We start from the raw sequence: 23,749 nt of genomic DNA on the forward strand, positions 1-23,749 counted from the left end.
GGGGAAAAGAGAAGGGGGGAAAAGAGAAGGGGGGAAAAGAGAAGGGGGGAAAAGAGAAGGGGGGAAAAGAGAAGGGGGGAAAAGAGAAGGGGGGAAAAGAGAAGGGGGGAAAAGAGAAGGGGGGAAAAGAGAAGGGGGGAAAAGAGAAGGGGGGAAAAGAGAAGGGGGGAAAAGAGAAGGGGGGAAAAGAGAAGGGGGGAAAAGAGAAGGGGGGAAAAGAGAAGGGGGGAAAAGAGAAGGGGGGAAAAGAGAAGGGGGGGAAAAGAGAAGGGGGGGAAAGAGAAGGGGGGGAAAGAGAAGGGGGGGAAAGAGAAGGGGGGGAAAGAGAAGGGGGGAAAAGAGAAGGGGGGAAAAGAGAAGGGGGGAAAAGAGAAGGGGGGGAAAAGAGAAGGGGGGGAAAGAGAAGGGGGGGAAAGAGAAGGGGGGGAAAGAGAAGGGGGGGAAAGAGAAGGGGGGGAAAGAGAAGGGGGGGAAAGAGAAGGGGGGGAAAGAGAAGGGGGGGAAAGAGAAGGGGGGGAAAGAGAAGGGGCAAGGAAAAAAGGAAAAAGGGAAATAAGGGGGGGAAGGGGAAGGAAAAGGGGGGGAAGGAAAAGGGGGGGGAAGGAAAAGGGGGGGGAAGGAAAAGGGGGGGGAAGGAAAAGGGGGGGGAAGGAAAAGGGGGGGGAAGGAAAAGGGGGGGGAAGGAAAAGGGGGGGGAAGGAAAAGGGGGGGAAGGAAAAGGGGGGGGAAGGAAAAAGAGGAAAAAGGGGGAAAAGAGGGAAAAGGGGGAAGTGGAAAAAGAGGAAAAAAGGGGAAAAGAGGGGAAAGTAAGGGGGGGAATAAAAAGAAGGGGGAAAAAGGGGGGGAGGGGGAAGGGAAAAGGGGGGAAACTTTATAAAGCAGGAGCCAAAATCCTGAAGCGAAGAAGCTGGGAGAGAGGAGGCGCGACAGGGGTGCCCGCAGGTCCCGTCCCACGGCCCGGCCTGGCCGGCTGCCGGCTCCCGGCTTCGAAAGATCGCGCCGGGCCAATGGCAGAGCCCGGCCGGGCGGCGGCAGCGCCGGGATTGGTGCCGGGGCTCTGCTGATCCCGGTGGAAACCTCGCCGGTACTGAATGGAGGAGGATGCTGGCGGGGGGAGGATGCTGGGGGGGGTGAAAGGGGCCGAGCTTCCCACAAAACAGGGCTGTGTGCGAGGAGAAAGTGGCTCAGTGCGGGGAAAACCAGCCTAGGGGGCACTTCCGAGCAAGCGGGGAGAGCGCAAGGGCCGGGCAGCGAAAGACAAAGAGAAGGGAGGACATGAGCGAAGGCAGAGGGAGAGAACAGGGGATCAGCTGAGTTAAATCACGCAAGAAAAAGCTCTTTCCCCCGCCGGCTCAGCCCTAAGAAGCGCAGGGAGAGATTCACACATACACCCCCCCCCCGCCTCTTTGGGCAAGAAGACAAAGAAGCGGCCCCATGGGGAAAGGGGGTGAGAAAGGAGGGGAGTCGGGGGAGCCGGAGGCGCAGATCCGCTTCTACACCTGGGAGGAGATCCAGAAGCACAACCTGAGGACCGACAAGTGGCTGGTGATAGAGCGAAAGGTTTATAATGTCACCAAGTGGGCAAACAGACACCCGGGGGGTCACCGAGTGATCAGCCACTGCGCCGGCGAAGATGCCACGGTAAGGACCCACGCCCAGACACACGCGGCTGCCCCCCGGCTCTCGCCAGCAACCCCTGCCAGGTCCTTCCCGGTGGTTACTGAGAAGTGAGCCAGGTTTTGTGCAGCCAAGCTGTCTGCCTCTCTTCCCCCATCTCTCTAACACCTGCTGAGCACCCAGCTCAGCTCTATCGCTGTTTTGTGGGAGCGAAAAGGTTGGTCCCAATCGATGCATCTCCTTGGCGATCAACTCCGTTGAGCCATGGCAATTCGCAGCCTCTGGAAGATTGGTCGGTAGAGATTGCTCGGCTCTGCTTAAGTCCTACTGTCTTGTCTTTGTGTCTTGTTTGTATTGTGCCTGGAGCTCTGAATTCATGAGCAAAGAGTCCCAAGTCTTCCCCTCTTCAGTGTGTAGCTTATGACATGCAGAGTCACAGCAGCCAAGCACAAGAAAGGGTTAATGAGAGGCCAGTCTGTGTTTCAAAGTTGCTTCTGTGAGGAGGGTGAGCTTGAGGCTTTAAAACAAGGAGCTTTTTAGCGTTTTTCAGGAGAGAATTCTCTAGAGAATTTAGTTACAGGTTTCCACAGAAAAGGAAAAAAAAAAATAGAAAACCATTTGCTGCTGCTACAGCTGCTCCTTCACTTCATAGCTGGATTCAGCTACCTCTCATGTTTCAGCAACATTAAAAAAACCAACCCAAAACAAACAAACAAAAACCCTTGAAAAATGAACAAATTGCCTCAGAAACAGCTGTCTGCAGTTTCCCTCAAAGCCACCTTCTTCAGAAGTGCATCCAGAGAGCATGTTCTCTCCCCAGGGCATTAGCCCATAGTTCATAAAATTTAAACTGCCTCAGAGCTTTCCCGAATATGTGCATGGTGTGCATGGTAAGCGGCAGGAGAGACCAAGCTGTAATATTAACTGTTCATCTCCCACGGCTCTTAACACCTTAGCAAGGAGGAGGCTCTGTGTGTGACAGAATTAATTGGCAAGAATTTCTGACCTTTCCGTCAGTCTCCATTTGCCTGTTGTCCGTGGTTATCTTCCATTCTTTTCCTTGAAGCACTGAGATGTGCTTTGGTGTTCCTGTCCCCTTCCAATAAATCCTCTGAATGAATAGCTTTCTCCCGCAAAAAGATGGACCAGGTTTTACTTTCAGCTGCTTAAAGCAGGCCTGCTGAAACCTGAGGAGTTTGACTCCTATTCCCAAGAATTTAACTCCAATATCTCCACTAGAAACCAAAAAGCATCTGCTATTGTGTTTGTCTCAGTCCTTACAAGGGAGACTGAAGCACAGGTTTGTGATTTTACTACTGCTGGTCCTCCTCCCACCTCCCCAGGGTACATTGCATCCCACTATACTCAGAGCACGCTCCATGAAGGCATGGTCTTAAGAATGCTCTGAAATTGTTCATCACTGCTCTGAGCACTAAACCAGAATTGGCATCTGGTTTCCAGCTTCCCTGTGGTGAATAACAGTTTACTGCTAAAAAAACCTCTCTCTCATTCAGCCTGAGAAAGCCTTGGCCTTGGCCCTGTCAAGGCTTAACTAACAGGTTTCATTCTGTGTTGCAAGATACCACAACTGGAAGACTTTAGAAGGAGGAAAAGGCAATGATAAAAATTCAGTTTAACGTGTTTACATTCCTAGTTCATACATGGTTTCCATCTTTCTCAGATTCTCCTTAGCACCACATGTAGTTAGGACCTCCAGCCCAGCAAACATGCCCCAAAGGAACCTCAGCATCTTGTCCATTTACCTTGGACCAATCCTTGAGAGGGTCATGTGTATCCAGCTACCACAAGCTGCCCGCTGACGCACTCACTGAACTCCACATCTGTGCCAGGCTGCTCTAAAGTTACCCTGCTTGGGGATGTGTGAGCTAATTCCTCTCAGGATGCTCACACGACAGCTAACTGAGAAGCTTCCACGGGAGCTGTTATGTTCAGCGTGCTAATGCCAGTCAGGTTAGGAGAGCCCAGGCTAGCTTAGGCACAAATTTCCCCTACAGGTAGTAACAACACTGAGTGTTTCATTTATTTTAGGCCATACTTTCACATGCTGAGACAGCATACTAGTCTGGGACAGCCTGTTCTGGTACCATCACATCAAGCACAGTTGTCTTCAGAAAATGAAAGCAAGAGTATAGGAAGGCACCTTACGGTCTCTGTTTCAGAGATGTTCAAGGATGTGAAAAAACATCCTTGTCCTGACTGCACTGAGCACTTCAAATGCTCAAGTACAGTTCATACCTCAATAATACGAAGATTTTTTTCAGCAAAAGCATCTGGAATCATTCCCACTTGCCCACTTCCCATAAGACACTTCAGCTTATTTAGCCAGTAGACCGCAAAGTTGGGAGGTCAGGTGTAAATACCACATGGCACTTCCCTGAGACTACCTTTTGCCTTTTGCTTTTTATCTCTAGTACAGAACTGAGGACAATTCCAAAATTCAGGTAGTATCTTACATTCAGGACCTATTAGTAAAGGAGATGCATGAGATATAGCTAATAAAAAAGCACTCCTTCCACCACTGTAGCTTTCTGTCTGATGATGGTAAGAGTAATCAGGAGATTATGTTCTCCCTCCTGCTTGGAGGTTACACTGAAAAACCCATTCTCTACACCTGCCAATGACATATATATGTTTTACTTCACAGTGAAGGTAAAACTTTCCTGCTGCCAGAACTTCCTTCATGGCATAGGCTTGCAATAGCAGTGAAGTGGAAGCTAGGTCGTGTAGTTTTGCGTAACAACTGTACTTTGACGTGCATGATTGCATTTCTGACCAGTTCCAACCTTTACTTTTCACCCCATCCAGACAGAAGTGAGGCTATTAAGTTCAGAGGCAGAGGAGAACTCTCCCTGGAAAAGTCATCACAGAGCATTTATAAGCATGTTAAGACGACAGCCAGGCTACGGCCAGGGAAGCCCCAGGTAGACAAAAATACCTTCTAGGTGGTCAGCCAGAAGCTGCTGTTCTGAGTCACCCCCCAACTAATACAACACAAATCAGCGAGCTCTCCAGCACGGTGATCAGGTGGTACCCGGTCAGACCCCCAAAGACTTTTTTATCCCCATTAGTCTAAATAATATTGAGTCAACATTCCTTAATGCTTCTTATGTGTTTACCCTCTCCCTCTTTCCCCTTCTTCCCCTTTTTTCACCCCAAAATTGCAAAACCTTGCAGCAGGTACAGTCAGCTATTCACTTCCCCACTCATTCTGCTCTTCCCTCCTCTTCCACATCATCTGCAAATTGTACCAGGGAAGGAAACTGCAACCAGACAGTGACACATTAATGGGTCCAAGAGCAGCAAAACCTACAGTAACTGAATCACCGGTAAAAAAGGCTCAAGGCTGGTCTGCCACCAGTTGTAACCTTGGGCAAGTCAGTCCTCTAGTGTATCATCCCCTCTGTAGAAGGGAGAGGACAGTATTTCTTAACCTCGGGCTGTGGGGATAACACCAGCAAGGGTGAAGTATCCAGAAATTATGGCAAAGTGAATCAGATTCCTCAAAGTAGAGAAGAAAGCTGATGATTCAAGACAACTATTTCTTTGCATGGGAAACTCCAAACTGTCTGCAGCACAGGGCTGTAGAAACAGCTTTGCTGGCCGTAGAGTTCTACCTTCATTTTGGCACCAATAAAATAACACCAGTGGCTAACCCAGTGCAGTCAAAAAGCCCTGGTCTTAGTCCTCCTGAACCTGACAGATTGATCCAAACTTCCCCCTGTGGTAACAGGGATCACTTTGTCCCTGACATTGGTTACAAAAGGGGATAGTCTGGGTTCTAGCATGAGAGCTGAGCTGAGAGTAACAATGGAATTCTGGTGCTTTACAGCAAAAGTGCACCTCAGTTTCATTCCTGGCATTTCGGTTTGCCTCCCCCATTGAAATGACTTTTTTTTTCCCCCTCTCCTTACTTCTTCTTCCATAGACTCTGGCATTTTATGGCTTTTATAATCTTTAAATCATTCCACAGAGTTTTCTCTCTCTCCTGCGCACCTGTATCTAGCCCTTCTCTCCCCCCAGCCCCCTACCAGTGCTGCATCTCTAACTTCTCATATATCATGTCTTTAACTTCCAAGTTAAATGGCTCTGATCAGCTTTCACTCTCCCTCCTTATATACCTCCCACAGCAAAACTTCTGTAGTCAGGAGTATACTTCTATAGCCTCAGGAGTATATGCGATAGGATTTTTTTCACAAGTTTCATCAACATTGAGTTTCATCCCTCAATTAGATTCTGTTGCTGAAACTTAACAAGCTATTTATGTCTATTGTCACATGTTGGAGAGACTTCAGTAAAATGTACCCAACATTCAAGGCAGATACTGAGTAGAAAATATACAAGCAGTTTTGCAAAATATTAATGGGCCTCTTATAGGGACAAGCAGGCGTGTACCACAGCACAGTAGAAATGACAGGTCTTATCACATGTATTGATAACTATAATCTCTTCAAGACGTTGCTTTTTGGTGTAGATCCCTTTTTGAACGGGGTCCTAGCCACTGCAAAGCTTGACAGCAAGCACTTGACAGCAGTTGCTTAAGGTTCTGGTATACAACCAAGTTTTTGGTTTGGTTCCTTTCTAAGACATTTTACTTGGACTTGCATGGAGATGGAATTGCCTATATGTATAGAATATGGTTCTAGAATACAGAAGAGTTAAGGCAGCATTCAGTTAGTCATCTTACAGAACAAAAAGAGAAAGACAGTCTCCAATGCCTGACTCAATGAAGAGTCACCACGTTTTCCTCAGCTGTGTTAGTGCTGAGATCTACAGGTCTGGCCAAAACATCCAGTAATATTTTCTGTATCTGCAGTCATGTCCTGGTTCAGTCACCACAGTCACCTCCCCTCTTGAATTGCCTCCAAGCAGCAGACTTTCAAAGGGTATTTATATCCTAGTGGGGATTTGCACAAATTCCTCTCTGCCTACCTTCTAAGGGAATTAACAGGATTTAGGTATTTAGTTGCTTAGAAAAAATTTCTTGAGGTGCCTTTCACCATATGTCTAAACAGCAGCCCAGATCTCACCATGCGCTTCTTACTAAATAAGCAAACTCATCAGCCTCTAGTACTGCACTGAACAACCATCACAGAGGTGGAAGTCAGTCTGGCACCCCTCTTTCACAGTAACGTGGGGGGGCACTGCATAGGAGGACAGTGCTGGAGGGGGATGGAAATGACACAATGAGTAGGAAGCAACAGCTTACTCCTGAGTCTCACACAATTACTCGTATGTCTACTCCAGGATGCATTCCAGGCCTTCCACATCAATCCCACCTTGGTGCAAAAGTTTCTCAAGCCGTTACTTATTGGAGAGCTTGCTCCAGGGGAACCTAGTCAGGACCGAGATAAAAACGTGAGTATTTGTTTCCGAGCTGGACTTTATGATGGGTGTGTTCTATCATTTCTTTCCTCTCGGGGTGTCCTCCAGGTCAGATTATAAAGGTCTCTTCACTACAGGGGGAGAAAAGTGCTCAGTGGCTGAACATCTCCGTGGAGCAATGTGCGCATCCCAGTATAGATTAAAACGTGTGAGAGGGAGACGACACATTCAGACGGGCAGTACAAGCCTTTCCTTTCCCTCAGAGCCACCAACAGCTCTGTCTGTGGTAATCATGTCCCGTTTCTAGCAACACATTCCAGGTGCCCAGGCTGGACTGATCCCACACGGGAGGGAAATGTGAACTGGAAAATGTGCACCAGCTCTTGTGACTGGTGTCCCTTCTGCTATTCCTTTTCTGGTGACCAAGCCCTAAAACACATGTCATCACTGGCCTGTTATGGGGGAAGTGGGGAAAAGAAGTCTGAAGAGACTTCTTTGAAGAAGTCTCAAAAGACTTCCAAACAAGTTGCTCACCACCTCAACAAGACTTCACTCCCTTTCACTGTTTGTTCTGCCACTCCCTTTGACAGATTACTCCCAGGGAAGTATCTCTTTGAGACTCAAACTGGCTTATCCCACTGAGCCCAGTACCAGCAAAGCTCTGGAGAGCAGCTGCATTTGTGCCACGCATGGCACGAGCAGTAGGCACTGATGGGTGAGGTGAATAAGATGTCTCATTTTGGTGGCTGTTCTTAAGCAGCAGCAACCCAGCAAGTACCTTTTCCACCCACCCTGCATCCTCAGGGCAGCTCTATCCCTCCCAGACAGTTCATTCATTATTCAGGCGCAGTGCATGGCATGACTAGCTCTTGCCACGAAACTCAATCCTGTCCCGTTGTTTGTGACAGGCCATGATTATGATACATCTGTATCACCCACAATAGAAGAGACAATGCAAACCTGCATTAGCTCAGGAATGCTCTTCATGAGTGATTGCACAGTAGCTGACCCACATATTAAATAGATGACAGGAACTCTGATATTGGGTGCTCCTCATCAGAGCTCTGGAATTATGCATAAGTAATAGGACTGAAATATCTCCTCCTCCAGCTGCCTCTTTAATACTTGTAAAGCTCATTCAGACGAGAGTCATCAGCTGATGTAACTCTCAACAGAGCCAGGTAGTGCTGCTGATTCACAGCAGCAGGCTTGAATTACTCTCCTAGCTCAAGGTGCAAAAGGTCAGGACATGGGCTCAGACCAGCCAGGATGTTTATTCATAGGAAACTGTGATGAAAAGCCAGAAAACAGGGTGAATATGGAGGCAGGTCCTTCCTCACTTCTGGAGTAGCCAACCAGTGCAAGAAACAGCCAGGGTCCTTAGGATGGAACTTGGCCTTCCTTCCCCAGACACATTCAGACTTAGTTATAAGCTGCATACTGTGCCTTACATGTCTATTTTGCAGTCCCAGCTGGTGGAGGATTTCCGGACCCTGAGGAAGACAGCAGAGGACATGAACTTGTTCAGAGCAAATCCTTTGTTCTTCTCTCTTTACTTGGGCCATATTATTGCAATGGAAGTTTTGGCTTGGTTAATGGTTTCATACTTCGGTACTGGCTGGATCACAACTCTCATCCTTGCCTGCGTCCTTACAACTTCCCAGGTGAGAAGCAGTAGGCATAGCATCCTGGCTACACAAATCACTCAGGAGAAGGCCAGTGTGCACTGAACTTTTCATATTAGATAAATTAACAGTGCAAAATATTCACACCAGTGAAAAATATTCACAACACACCTAAGACTGTGGTGCCTTCTGGCCACCCCTACTTGCTGCTGATTGTGGCTCACACATTTTTCTCGTCTCTTTGGCCTTTCTTTCCAAATGTTGGTGGACTTGGTAGTGTTAGGTTTACGGTTGGACTTGATGATCATAAGGGTCTTTTCCAACGTAAATGATTCTATGATTCTATGTTCCCCTCCAGAATGAAACCAGAGATGTTCACCTTCTCACTTCAATTAATCCCCTCTCTTCCTCACACTCACAACTTGCCTTCTATGTCCATTTCCTTTTGTGCTTAACTCTGACTTCAAACAGCTTCCTAACTATTTGATTTCCCTTCACCTCAGGCCCAGGCAGGGTGGCTGCAACATGATTTTGGACACCTCTCTGTCTTTAAGAAGTCTTCCTGGAACCACATTGTCCACAAGTTTATCATTGGACACCTGAAGGTAAAGGACATTACGGACCCGGGGTACTGTGGAAACAACTGCAGCCACTTTGACTACGTTAAAGCAGGGAACTGCAGCTCTAAGCCTTTCCACAGTGAGCAGATGCACAGAGAAGTTATTGACCATTGCACAGAAGAGATAAGAGACTGTATCATAGCTGATACAGACCACAGTAGTTCCACAAGCCTCAGTGGAACCACACCAAGTTATAGCGGCTGAGGACAAAGCTTATTAAATTGCATAAAACCCTATTTTAACATCCTGTCATATTTTAAGCATGCACTCCACTAAGGCATAATAGTTTTCAAATGTCCCATCCTCCTACATCCCATCCATTCAAGATGCCTTCAGAACTTCTATCCTGGGCAGTCCAGGAATTTCAGCACCCACCTGCAGTAGGAACTTATAGAGGGTGGGACATAGCTTTGCCCATTCTCACAAACTCACCTTGTCTTGCCTGGTTCCTCACAGGCAGTATAAGTGGTGGACTTGGTAGTGTTAGGTTAATGGTTGGACTTGATGATCTTAAAGGTCTTTTCCAACCTAAGTGATTCTATGATTCCATGATTCAGCTTCACACGTGGGAAGCCATGGTGACACACGACTCAGAGTATATTTATTCCCTGTTCTTTCAATGTGGATGATCCTTAGCGAGGGCAAAGCAGCCCTCTGAAACCAGCAGTCTCACAGCAGCTGACAGCTGAGCCACTTCCTGCTTATTGCTATTTCAAAAGTTTGGCCATAATCTGAGTTGTACTATGTTGGTTTATATAAATGAATGGGTAATCCTACCATTAGAGGAACTGTAGTTTCCCACAGATGAACTCCTCGTTCTTGTATCTGCCCAGGGTGCCTCTGCAAACTGGTGGAACCATCGTCACTTCCAACACCATGCCAAGCCCAACATATTCAAGAAGGACCCAGACGTGAACATGCTGCATATTTTTGTCCTCGGAGATACGCAGCCTGTTGAGGTAAGGCAAAGTGGGTAAAACGTGGAAAACCATTATCCTAAAGGGCTTCAGAGAATGCTTGTGCAAAACCAGTAGTTGGCCAGTATTGGTAGACATGACTTACACAGTCAAGACTTCCAGGAATGCTAAAAAAGGGAAATGTTTCATCCAGGGATTTAATCTGACTGTGTTGTCTGACAGGAGTTTGGCCATCACATCCTCCCTAACCTTGGACTGAAGAGCGACACTGACTATATAATTCACTATCCATTTCCCATACTGTCCACAGGAGAAAGTGTTTTGGGGTAGCTTGGGAAAAGCAATGAAGGTGGGATGGGAAATTAAGTAGAAAGCCATTAAAGACAACTTCATCCTGTTGGCTTGAAATATCAACATGAGGGGAAAATATGGTGTTCCTCAGTACTTCATCAAGAACATTTAAAAAATGATCTTCCATTTCCACAGAAAATATCTTCCCGTATTAGTCAGCGCAGCTGTGCACCAGACAATCTGTACAAGGTCCTCTCCACTGAAGCCTTTGCCATGCAGTTGAAGGGATACTGCTTGCATAAGCAATACTTCCTTACTTTCTTACATTAACTACATGCTGCACATAAAATAACAGGCTACGTTAAGGGATTTTAATTCAATCCATCCTTCTAGAGCCAAAATATTTACTGTCTACTGTATAGAAACCTACACAGAGAACTTAAACCATGTACCATTCTTGGTCATTTTTACAATGGAACAAGGATTTCTAGTTTTAAAAACAAAAAACAAACCAAAGAAAACAAACGTCTGCAGCAAGTACAACACAGGGGAACACATTCTTAAAAAGTTCATGGTTTCTCAGCCAGCTTTTATACTATTGAGAAAGTAACTCCAGGCACATGTAGGGGACATACATACTGGTATATGGACATGTATAGAGAATGTCTTGCACACAGAATTTTCAAGAGGCAGAAGGGCTCTTATATGTGACTAAAATGAAAGCCTTCTCCTGGGGTATAAAAAAGCCATTATCTAGAAGATGTAAATCAGTATCATGCTCTTAAATGTGTAGGTACAACCCACTGGAAAATCTTGTGCCTGATAAATGGGTTTAAAAGCAGACCATGGTTCTACCCCATAAAGGAAAAACTAAGAATGTAAACATTTATGTCAACAAGGAAAACTGGATCTCCCTCCTACAAAGTATCTGAAATATTAGGGCAGCATCAGTCTATCCCAATACTCTTTCACACTTGCATATAATGCTTTTCCAGATGATGCTAAGCACGCATCCTTTCAGAGCTCAGACCAGAGCAAATGATGTGCCTGATTTATTGGTGCTGCAAGACTTACCTTCACTGGGAAACTGCTATGCTGGAAGCAAAAATGCAAGTTCACAGGCATCCATATTCTCCCCGCGTTAGCTCCTTGTATGAACACTCCTGAAGATCAAAAAAGCCCCCTCTGTATAGCTCTGGATATTTCACTATGGAGATGAGGTTAGGAGACCGGGTGCTCTTGGCTCCCTCTTTTCACTGAAAATGGGCACCTGCAAATACACAACCACCCAAGGTCTGAACCTGTCTTTGGAGAAACTTCTCTGCATCGGCTCTCTGTAGGTGGGCTGTAGTAATGCAGAAATCAGTGCAGAATAGCTCTCAGTGACAGCACTCTATTTCCTATCACTTACATATCAGACTCATGACACATTATAGATTTATGGAATCATGCAAATGACCATTGTCTTGCACTGGCATCCCATGTAGTGACTTGCCAAAGATCAGATTTTATGCCTATCACATCTGTATTGGTAATGACGGAGATGATAGCAGCTCTTAGCACAGCCACAGGCATGGCAAAAGGTGGAGAAATGCATAAAAATGCCATCAGGCTCTCAAGTAAATAGAAATTATCTGCATATCAAGCCAGAAGAGTTTAAATACTAGTTTACACCTAGCACAATTACAAAGTCAAGATATTTAACCATACCAAACCACTTTTTATCTAGTGGTAGGAATTTAGTCAAAACTCTCCAGTCAATAAATTTGCGGAGAATCTTCTCTCACACGTGAGTGTCATAATCCAAACCTGAGCTTTCTCCTCTGTGTCCTGCAGTACGGCAAGAAGAAGCTGAAGTACCTGCCTTACAATCACCAACACGAGTACTTCTTTCTCAGTGAGTATCTGCCCTGCACTCTTCCTTTTTCCCCGAACGTTAGCTGACCTTTCCAGCCTCTACTGTGTAGCAGAGCAACTCCTTATGTCCCTACTCATCCTGCCCTTCCTCAGGACCACCAGCCCCTGTGCAGGTCCCCAAAGCAGTTCAGTATATTCCTCAGTGATATCCAAGCATCTTGAATGTTGCCAGCATGGTCATGTAAAGCAAGGTAAGCAACTGAGACTGGAAAAAAATAACCTCTGTGTTAAAGGCTCCATGGCAAAAATGCATGTTGCCAGTCAGTGCTCTTTGGTAAGTCGAGATGAGTGGGTCTGCAGCAGAGCCTCCTTTCTTCACCCCCCATCACCAGCCCTCACCTCTCTCACCAGTGCTAGGCAGACCTTCCCTAGAACCAGTCCTAAATCACTGGCTCACTCATGTCACATGCCTTTCCACCCCTCTGATGGCCAAAACGTTTCCCTTTGCTTTGCAGTCTTCCCGCCTCTGCTCATCCCTGTGTATTTCCAAATCCAAATCATCTCGACCATGATCAGGCGCAGGTTCTGGGCGGTGAGTGAAATGTTCCCTCGAACTTTATCAGGTCCGGCTGGCTCATAAGAAATCACACTTGGGTAGGGAGGGAGGCCAGTGGGCAGGGATCACCCTTTGCTGTATTAATTACCCAGCGTCCCTACCATCACCAGCAAGGACACATTATATAAGACAGGCAAAGCAATGCCTAATGTCTTCTCTCTTTCCTAGGACCTAGCCTGGGCCATCAGCTACTACCTGCGCTACTTCATCACATACACCCCATTCTACGGCGTTCTGGGATCCCTGTCTCTCCTCACTTTTGTCAGGTAGGAGATAAAGGGCATCCCCACTGCTCTCCCCTCCCTCCAGTGCCAGATGAACCAAGCCTCAGCTCTGCTGCGCCCCACCAGCCTTTCTTATTTAGATTATCTGCAGTCATTGACCTCACTGTGTGTTATCCTGGCTGTTCCCACTGCTTCACTTTCCACTCACCATCTCCCAATTCTACCTCCCCGCAGCAGAGCTGGTTCTGGTGCTCAGCATCTTCCCCTGCCCCTGTGATGTTCCAGCCAGGATTCTCCTTTCTTTCCTTGTTCCCCGGTCTCACACGCTGCCTGCTCCCAACACATCTATGCACTTTTTCCACTTTAGTCAAGTGTCACTGGCTAGTACCAAAGGATGGCATTTGGTCCCACAGGAAGAGTTAATTTTAGGAAAACATTTCATCACAGTGAAAAACATTTTATAAAAAAAAAATTTTTGAGTAAAAAGAAATGGCAACAGATGTACAAAAACCTTCACAATATTAGAAATTTTACCTCCACAAAATTTAATGTCACTGTTCATGACTTCAGTTTTCATAGTTTCAAAACACTTTGGACCTAAGGAAAAGAGGAGATTCACAAAACATGCATTTGTGTAAGTGCCTAGCCAAGCTAAAAAATATCAAGCTGAAAAATGTAGGACAACCGACCCATTATTTCCAAAACTTCTGTATTTTGATTAAGCTAAAAGTGCAAGAAGAAAGGCAAAATTACAAATTCAGATCACCTGCTCTTTCAGAAAACAAGCCTAAAGACTAGAACAAGGACACTTCTGGACAACTACCTTGTCAACATACATCTAAGTCTCAGCATAGAGAAACTACTTCGGGTAAAGAGAAGAAAGTGCATTTCTGTAGACTACTGTACAGGTGCTAAAAATGCAGTTATATACCATAAGCAGTAATCAAGGCACTCTAATGCGATCCCCAGCCCAGGGCAGAGCTGAGACATGGCAAAGGTACTGAGAGAGCAAAGGGAAGCTGGGAGCTCCAGTGTGCTGAGCTTGACACCCAGAAAGCTAAAACCAACGGGAGGTGGACTTTGAAATTAACGTATATCCTTCAAGCAAGGGGAAAGATGAAAGCAGTTCTGAGAATTTTTAAATCGAAGCTTTTTTTTTTTCAGGAAGTTAGATCATCTTTATTTATCGAAAGGCAAAAGTAGTATGAGAGATCAATCCACTTCTGAGGAAGAGGGAGAGGAATAGCCCAGTAGAATGTCCTGCTTGTTTTAATCATAATTGCGTTAGTCCCAGAGGTATAAAGAGGGGAAGGAAAATTCATCACAGAAGTGATTCTCTCTGGTTTCCATAGAAAGAAGAGGTATTTAGTTCAATACCTCAGAGAAATACTTTCCTCCCAGGTTGTGTCTCCTGCCGCTCTCTGTAAACCCCACTCTATTTCCCTCATATCCCGATCTGCTATATAAATTGTCATGCTTTTTGCCTGTTTGGTTTTGAAGGTTTCTGGAGAGTCACTGGTTTGTGTGGGTCACCCAGATGAATCACATTCCAATGGAAATTGATTGTGAGAAGCACAGAGACTGGCTTAGCTCTCAGGTAACTGGGAGGGGAAAGAATACCCCTGACTCACCCCAAAATGAATTTATTCAAAGAGCAGATGGGTCACCACTATCCCCAGGTACTAGTATATGGTCTCTGCCCATGACCCCTCCCATAAAAATGTTCTCCCCAGAGCCAGCAGTGCTGAGTCAAGCCATGGAAGTCCAATCTTCTGTAATTAATTTGACAATCAAAAGCTTCCTTCAGATTTGAGGCAGTATCAGGTTCAAGAAGAATGATTTGGCTTTCCTGGGCTGTGTATTTGGCATATGCCTATGAGCAAATAGAAAAGCCCTGATGAAAATCAAAGCTGAAGAGAGCTCAATATGTTTCTAAAGTTTATATTTCAGCAATAAGGACTGAAATGAAAATCAGCTGCTTTCTACATCTTTTTAACTCCTGGTCAGACAAATCCACCCTGCTGAAAGGATACCTCTTACTTACAGTGGTCCAAGCCCTATTCAGACCTAGAGGATAATAAGAGCAACTTTGACACTGGCTGTATGAATCTGGTATGACTTACCCGAGAGAAGAAAGCATCTCATGTGTTAATTACTATCTGTAGTTGTTAATGGGGCCTTGAAGGTGAGATGTCAATGTCTGACAGCCAATTTCTCTCTCTCATGCTAAAAACACTAAAAAAAAAAAAAGTGCCAAAAGTACTGTTCAGGAAAGCACCTAAGCATTTGTTTTAAATTAAACATGTGAATAGATTAACTGAAATCATGGGAGTGTTCAGATGTTCACCTTAAGCTTTTGCTTAAGCATTTTATGCAACTGGAATTTGTAGCCAGAGAGAGATTGTGGGAGTGAGACATTTGGGGAGGGGGATAATAAGAGAGATGGGATGGAGAGAGAAAATGTATATAGGATAGAGGGAGATAAGTCTCCTTGACACTGATGTGGTTTTATAATGCATTCTGGGGAGGTGAGGACAGTATATCTCCTATGGTCACTATGTAGAAATCACAGCTTAGCCAGTTCAGAGTGTAAAAGGATTTTGAGAAAGACTACCTAATTCTACAGTCATTACTAGCAAGAGTAGCTAAGAAATATTTCCAGAATATTCACACCTTGCACTTAAGGCAAACTGGGCAATAACTAGACAGGATGGGGAAAACAGGCTGTCTGTGTCCGTGCATTTTTCCTCCCCTGCTTTCCACCTTGGTACTGTTGTTAACCATCCCATCTTCAACGGGAGAAGCAGAGATTTAGGAGTCTATACTCAGACTGATACGTGACTTGGCACGTATGTCCACAAACTGCCTCCTTATATTGTCCCTTTTACCACCGGTCAAACCTGTGGAGACACAGGCAGCACAACAGCTGACAGTAAAGCCCTGAAGGAGGATTAAAGCCCCCCTTGCTGCAACCAGCCACCTCAGCACAGCCATCTCTGCACGCTGACCGCTCAGCAGTGCCATAAGACACGTATCAGCCCTGCAAGAGGAGCTTCCTTCTGATGTTTGGTGAGACTTCACTGATCTTCACAGCTGCTTTCTTGCCTTCACAGGTAGCAGCTACCTGCAATATTGAGCAGTCCTTTTTCAATGACTGGTTCACCGGGCACCTGAATTTTCAAATCGAGCACCAGTGAGTATGGACCCAGAATTGTTTGGCCATTACCAGGTTGTCACAACACGGGACTTAAGAAGAGGGAAAGTCTGCTAAAGACACATGTGGGGGATGGGGTAGGATTTTTGGAGCGCTACCATATGCCAAGGAAAGAGTCCCAGGATACTGGGAGTCATAGTCTGCTTCTACTACAGGCATGGCATCTTTCTCTCTTGCTACTAAATACTTCAGCTTTCACTCTCACAATTTTAATTTGGGGTTTAATTAGGAGTCAGCAGTATGTATCTACCAGTTAAAATGGCTATGGACTCAAATCCTAAGCTAGCTACTTGAACTTGAGTATCCATTTCAGAAATTTCCTCTCCCCTAAAGCATTTCAGCATTTTATGGCATGACAGCTGTGTGGGACTGTGTACGCTGCTGGGTACCAGGTTCCAGGAAAGATATTAAAACCAGGGCCATATGGAAAGTCTGTTGTCAGTGACAACAGAAAACTTAAAAGAGACAGCTTTTAGGGTAAAGCTGACTGCTTTGGAAGTCAGCTGAGGAAATCTCCATTGAACAGCACAGGGCGAGGTGATCCCAAATTCTTCTTTACCTACTTCAGTGTTCCATGAGCTTTCAGAGGTGGGAAAGGGCATCACTGGGAATTCAATTCAGAGAGAAACAATTGGTATTACCCAAAGGAAATGGGCAGCCATCTCAGCAGCTGAGGCTGTTTGTTTCCTCACTCCTGCTTCCCTCACATCGCACTTGTCAATTCCTGCAAGAGAGGACACTACTTTCATTGTCTTTCTTGAACACAGCTTTGTTTTAAGGCATGGCAGGAGAATCAAAGCATTCAGTTTTCACAAGGCTCCTTGAAACAGAGGACTGAAGTATGGATATCTCTCTGTGCCTCTCTTTCTTTTGTCTGCTTGTATAGCTTGAGGAGAAGGCATTAATAATTAGCCCCTATGAGGAGGCAGAGAGAGATGCCCATCCCTTGGGGTTAGCCTCTAGAGTTTTCTCAGGTTTGTTTTCTCTTTCTCTGTTCAAGCCTGTTTCCAACAATGCCACGGCACAATTTCTGGAAGGTGAAACCTTTGGTGAAGTCATTATGTGCCAAGTATGGAGTCCAATACGAAGAGAAGCCTCTTGGAAAAGCATTTGTAGACATCATTGGGTAAGGTCCTTCTAGTATCATCTGCAGCTTGCAATCTGCTGTTACACAAACATCCTTTCTTTTCTAGTACAGACAATTAAGGACAGCATAGACCCTTCAGAAATACCATGTCAATATGTTGTAATCTGGTGTCACTACATTAATAATCTTCCTATCGCAGTCCAAGGAGCACCTGCAGCAGTGTTGACCTACAGCAGAGATGACACAGCTTCATTGATTTAGTGGACTAATGCCAGGTGACAACAGATGGGAAGCTGCTTCACTGCATCATGGGGGAAGAAACAACTGTCCCCCAGATAAGCTTCTGCAACCAGAGCACTGCTAGCAGAGCATCGAATACTTAGCATTTAGATGGGTACTAACCTGATCTAATAGGGACCTTTTTTATAATGCCCCTTTTAAATGCTATTCTGACAGCTGATGATTCTTGCGTTCGGGAGCTGGCAGCACATCTTCAGGCTGCAAAGTGAGATGAATCAAAGGGGAATGAATCAGGTTACAGCTCGTGCTGTTTCCCATTTGAGCCCTGCCAGCAGCAAAGGGCTATTCCCTATAGGCATAGTTGAAGCCTACTCTAATAGTCCTTGTCAGGCAGGCTCTGGGTTAACGTTTCTGTCTCAGTTACTCCAAGGGCAATAATTCATGACAGGGAACATGAGAAAGTATTCTGGAGGCCGGGGATCTCCACTCTCAAACCATTCGAAGCAAATGCAAATTAAAGCAGATTGGCCCCAACATGCAGAAGAGCTGAAAACTGTTTCAAAGCCTCCTTTGATCCTCTTACCCAATTAGCACAGGAAAATGCATGCACCACTGAGACCCAGGGGTGGTGATGCCCAGCATCCCACCACACAGAGCGCACCTCCCTACACAGGCTATCAGAAACCATCTCAGCAATTACCTGCCCTCCTGATAGAAGGATCATCTCCAGTAAACCATATAAAGCTACATTTCCAGCCTCCAGACTGCATTCTGTTTGTCAGAGGACTTTTGGGCCCAAACCAGCTCAGATCTGTCACGTAATATTTGCGGAGCTGATGCAGATAAGAAATTTCGCATGAGAATTCCTAGGGGGAAGTAGGGAAACACCTTCCAGGTGCAACATGGTGAGCCCAAGCAGTTCTGCTCTGCTGTTTATTGAGGGCCAGAGGGACTACAAACAACACAGTGGGCTCAGGTGAAGTTCTTGCTCATCTGAGCTCTTCTTGCTATATCTGCTATACTGGGGAAAGACATTCAGGGTCCTAAGGATTCATATTCTAATTCAGTAACATGATTCTTTGTAGGAAAAAAAATGACAGAGGGGAGAGTCACATGCCAAACAAACTTCCTCTTCATTTTCTTTCCACAGGTCCCTAAAGAAATCTGGAGCTCTATGGCTGGATGCTTACCTCCATAAGTGAACATGAATCTTAATGGGGAGGTGTGAGTGACCGGGAGGGATGGGGGGGTGTGCGGGGGGGAAATCACACACGTGTCTTTTACTCTCAGATTTCAGTCTATGTCTACATGCACAGTTGGAAGGGAGTTTCCTGTCTTGTCAACTGCTACTGGTACGGGCTCAGACAACCTGTTTAATCCAGACAAATTTAAAATGTGCTTCAGAGGATGAAAAGCGATGCCAGTATTGCACAAAATGGAAGGTCAGGAGAGGATGGAGAGAAGGAGTGTTTAAAAAAAGGGCATTAATATCCAACCTTGACCTTTTCTTCACAAGATTCTAATTCTACCTAAACCACACAATCCCCTGATTCACAGACACATAAAAGTTGTTAGGCTTCAGTGACTATTTGCAATCCAAGGACACCCCAGTCAGTTTATGCCTCTTTCTTCTTTCCCATGTTTGTGTTAAAGAGCTCAGCACAGAGTTTAATTTTGTTATCAATGAAAAAATAACACGGTCCATGATGCCCATGACAACAGTGAGCTCAGGTGGGCAGTGATGCCCACAGGGACCGGCAGCTGCTGTACAGAGATGGGGCTTTCAGCCCTGCCCAGAGCCTCCTTTCTCTCCCTCCTTTCTTTAATCATAGCATCACTTCAGTAAAAGCTGTGATACTGATCCTGCACAACTAACGTCTAACCACCTGTCAGCAGGGTTAATATAGCTGTATTTTTATGACCAGCCCCTCTTTCCAGGGGTCTGCGGAAGATCTTTGGGCTTAAACAGCAATACGTCTCCTTTAGGAGAGGGCCTGTTTTCTCTTTAATGAGCAACAGGTCTGGCACAGCATTATGGTTGTCAGTAACTTACACAAAAGACCAAAATAAGTCACATAAGCAAAATGCACTAACTGCTCCCAAGTACTCCAGTGTAACCACAAATGGACTTTTCACCAGAGCAGTTAGGCTGTGTGCTGCAGAAACGCATGGTTCTGCCCGTCTGCACATGCCTGGCAGAAACCAAGCTGGTTTCTGCTTGTCAGAGGCCAGGAGCCACGGTGCTATTTACCCTTCTCTTGGGAACAATCAGTGAAGAAAATGAGTTCTCCCTGCAAAAGCAGGAGCTGCCCAACCATTCGACCTGGCCCCCCAGTCCTTCAGGGAGGCAGCTGAAAACACCTGCCTGTGCTGGAGATATGAAACCTTCTGGAGAACCCTCTTACAAGTTGTCTAAAACTCTATATTCTGCCCAACACCTAATTACCAAAATCCATTAATGGCTTATCAGGAGATATGGTTGAACAGCTTCCAGTTGCTTCTCTAACAGGCAACCTGATCCCAAATAAATCAAGGGCTTTAGATTCAGTTGTAATACAACAGAAGAGACGTACCCTTGAGTTTATGATAAAGGACCATGGTTTCAAAAGCAGTCTCCAGTTCCAACAGCTGTCTCGTTGCTCACTCAAAACACACAATAGGGATACTCTCGTTATTAGGCAATGATTTTGCATGCCTCATTACTTTGCTCAGCTCTGAAACTGGATCTTCTCTATCAAATCCCTGAATGATAACAAAAGTCCCACAAACTCAGCAAGGCGCTTCCTGAACAAAGACAACTCCAAGACTGGCCAGCCACTTCAACAAATAAATTTATTCCCCCACCCCGCCCTCTTCAGTGAATAAAACAAGATTATATCCTTGCTTACAGATGAGAAATTCATAGGCAGGACTGCAACTTAAACTAGGTAATAATACTTAAGGTTTGCAAACGGCTTATTCTGGTGTTCTTATTCTGGCTTATTCTGGCAATACCTGAGTATCACTAGGAATGGTTAGTATGAAAACCTACTGTCTCCAGGGTGTCTGAAGCTCAAACTGACTTTGAGCAAGTTTTCTAATTGATTTCTAATAGCACAAACAATAAAGTCCTTCTGGATGCTGTAATTTCCCAGACAGGTAGTAACGAGCTAGCCTAGAATTGTGGCTAACATTGTTAAGACTGTCTTAGTATGTGCATCTCTTTCTGACTCCTTGAATGTATCTCACTGTCTCTGCTCCAGCAAGGATGACCACAAGCACACAGTAGCATCAGCAGTGCAATCTTTTAAATATTCAGCTTATTTTTCTGACAGTTCATATTTTTTCAACCCCCTCCCAGTTCTTATTTCCAGAGCAAATATCTTCTCAATACAGATGCCTCTTCCTCCTTAACGCTGTCCCCTCTTCCCTCTCTTATCTTTCTTCTTTGGCAACTGCTTTTTAACACCTAGAGAAACTGCAGAAAACTGGTAGCTCAGCCTAGGTAAACAGTCCTGCTTTAGCAGCTTGGCTTCCTCTTTGCCACTGACCAGTCTACTGGAAGGACTGTTTTTCTGCTAAAAATCCAAAGTACTGCCAACACAACCACCTAACAGTGCCCAGGAGACAGCATCTACTACTGATGATGGCTGAAAAGAACTTGAAACATTCAAGGAGAACAACTATGCTGCAAGATTCTGCAGAAAAGGCCTGCTTTTAGTCAAATGGGCATTTTTTTTCCCAAGACCTTAGCACAAGATACCCAAGGGAAGAAAGGGGGAACAGGAGAGATCTTAACTCTTCCCCAGCTACCTGCTTCTTTCAGACTCTCGAAAAATTCCCTTTTCATGAAAAATGTTCAGTTGCTCCAATCTAGAAATAAAAACTGTGCAATGTTATAGTCAGAACTGATTTCCAAGCATCACGCATTGTCCTTGCTATTGCAAGAGAAAAAGGTCTGTTCTGCAAAGAGCAGGACACCAACCCTTTGTAACTAGCCATGCATTTCTCTTATTCATTGAACTTAAGTGTGCAAAAAGTTTGTCTGGTGAAACTGTAAGATGCTGGTTACTTTTCCAGGCAAAGCCTCTCTGGCTCATATAGTTTCTTCCCCTCTCTCCAAAAAATCCCAGCCCTCTATCTTGAAATTCAAGCTGTTTCATATGTGCCTTTAAGTTCTCCATCCTTTAACTGGAGCAGGTCAAATATTTCCCTGACAAAGAGCCCTGGAAGTCTGGAGTCTTGTTATAATTTTAAGTAGCACCAAAGTGTAATCAGGTTTACAGGAGATGTTCCAGAAGTTTCAGTAAAACTGCAGACTTAGGTGGATATGAAGTTCGCATGACCCTGCTTGGCTTTGTCTCTAACCTGCAGCAATCGCTCACAGATGAGCGTCCCTTTGCAGGTTACAATTAGCCATCAAAATGGTTCAAACACATAAATTTAAGCAGTTTTTCCCAGTTTTCTGAGGACTGTAACTAAGTATTTTCTCAGAAAATAATGAGGTGAAGTCTTTTACACTTTCTCTCTTGATAAAGGTCATTCATTTGCACTGTAATGAGACACAAACACACACACCAAAAAATCTGTAAAACATGCTGGGAGGCTGCCAGGGTTTATTTAACCAGCTAAACCACATCATTGGCTACACGAGCACTTGGCAACGGAGAGAGGCCACGAGTTGGAAACACAGAGTTCGCTTCAGGGCAGATAATAGAACGGTATGCAGGAAAGGACTGGCTTTGCTTCTCTTCAATCACTTGTTAGCAGGGACTGAAGTAGAAGCTGGAGGACCAGGATGGTCAAAGACAGTTGGCAGAGTAAGGCATTAAATGAAGCAAGTGCAGCGAAGGCAAGAGAAGCTTCTGGGCAGGAGAGAGATGGGCATCTGTTTTGGGAGAAGTAGAGATGGGAGAAATGTGGGAAGGGAACCGGCTGGGGAGGATGCATGACAGAGTGGGAGGAAAAATACCAAGGGGGTGGTGAGAGGAAAAAAAAAGGCAACTTGAAATCAGGTGTCCCATATTCTTCCATTCATCGCTAGTATCTGCCTGGACAAGAGTTTATGCTAGAGACACGAGGCTATGAAGGGCAGAGCACAGGCTCAAAGGAGCCGGCAGAGGCTGGCAACATCCCTGGACATCTCGTGGTGAGCTGGATCTTGCACTGAGCTCACCCTCCCCCAGCTCTGAGAGCAGGGAACAGACAGGGGTAAGGACACAGCGCCCTTCGATAGAGCATTTGAGTCCCCCACAGAGCACGTACTTCTGCACACTGGCTAGATTTTCTATTTATTATTTACTGTGAGGGTGGTGAGACACTGCTATAGGTTGCCTAGAGAAGTGTTCTGAAGTAGGTTAACGCTGTAGCCTGCACCTTCAGCAACAAAAATTAACTCCACTGAAGGCCATGGGTCTGTGCCAGCTTTGTGAACTAACATGAAATCTAGCCCCATGTTTCCAGGCAGAGGCACAGGGGGAATTGGGGGACGTAAACACTCAGTTTTCCTTTAAGCATGGATTTGAGGAGTCTAAGATCCGAACTGCTTACTGAAGTAGCACTTGGGAGGCTCAGAGCACCAGCAGAGAGCCTCACCAGGATGTATCTCCAGGCACCATCACTCCTTGCTACAGGGGCTGATCATACTGGCTGGATTTTAGGTCTTCATTAGGGCAAAAACATCTTTTTCTTTCTGTAACAAGTTACTGTGTCCTAGGCACGGCCTCTTCTAGTAGATGCTTTCCTAAGAAAGCCTTCCTAACAGAGCCCTAACATTTCAAATGTTTTCTAAGAGTTGTTAAAACATCAAAACCACATTCCTTATAGGACAGCTCCTGATTATTCTTTAAAGAAGCATTTCAATAACTCAAAAAGAACATTTTTTTTTCTTGTGTATTCTACTGCTCAATAAAATCATAACTATTTGTGGACCATAAAAATGTTTTATGTGTCTTTTCCAGTCACATCTAGAGTCACTGCAGTGCTCAAAGAATCTGTTCCCTCTCAGAACACCTTCTGCAATAGAAACCCATTAAGAGGTAGCATGGAGAAGCCAACTAAGCTACTGAAGACATTTCTAGGGCATAAATGTCACCATCCAGGTCTGGCTCTGAGATCAA

The 23,749-nt window shown here is 45.3% G+C and overlaps 2 protein-coding genes across 3 annotated transcripts in view; one reads left to right on the forward strand and one right to left on the reverse strand.

Moving 5' to 3' along the window:
• RAB3IL1 (RAB3A interacting protein like 1) overlaps nucleotides 1-23,749 on the reverse strand; it is a 74,137-nt gene that overhangs the window by 15,233 nt on the left and 35,155 nt on the right. For both annotated transcript variants that reach the window (XM_074884369.1, XM_074884366.1), the window contains exons 20-23: nucleotides 15,234-15,345; nucleotides 13,645-13,707; nucleotides 11,488-11,683; nucleotides 9,983-10,156 (exon numbers count right to left, since the gene is read on the reverse strand). The gene's annotated coding sequence lies outside the window, so the exon portion shown is untranslated. The remainder of the gene's footprint in view (nucleotides 1-9,982; nucleotides 10,157-11,487; nucleotides 11,684-13,644; nucleotides 13,708-15,233; nucleotides 15,346-23,749) is intronic.
• On the forward strand, nucleotides 800-23,569 carry LOC141950029 (acyl-CoA 6-desaturase-like). The gene is made up of 12 exons (XM_074884354.1): nucleotides 800-1,641; nucleotides 6,883-6,993; nucleotides 8,427-8,624; nucleotides 9,089-9,190; nucleotides 10,039-10,164; nucleotides 12,250-12,310; nucleotides 12,786-12,862; nucleotides 13,055-13,152; nucleotides 14,611-14,707; nucleotides 16,224-16,303; nucleotides 17,325-17,450; nucleotides 18,802-23,569. Exons 1-12 carry the CDS (start codon nucleotides 1,435-1,437, stop codon nucleotides 18,851-18,853), a joined length of 1,335 nt encoding a protein of 444 aa, XP_074740455.1. The 5' UTR covers nucleotides 800-1,434; the 3' UTR covers nucleotides 18,854-23,569.

Source organism: Strix uralensis, chromosome 15 (genome assembly GCF_047716275.1).
Source record: "Strix uralensis isolate ZFMK-TIS-50842 chromosome 15, bStrUra1, whole genome shotgun sequence".
NCBI classification, from domain to species: Eukaryota; Metazoa; Chordata; class Aves; order Strigiformes; family Strigidae; genus Strix; species Strix uralensis.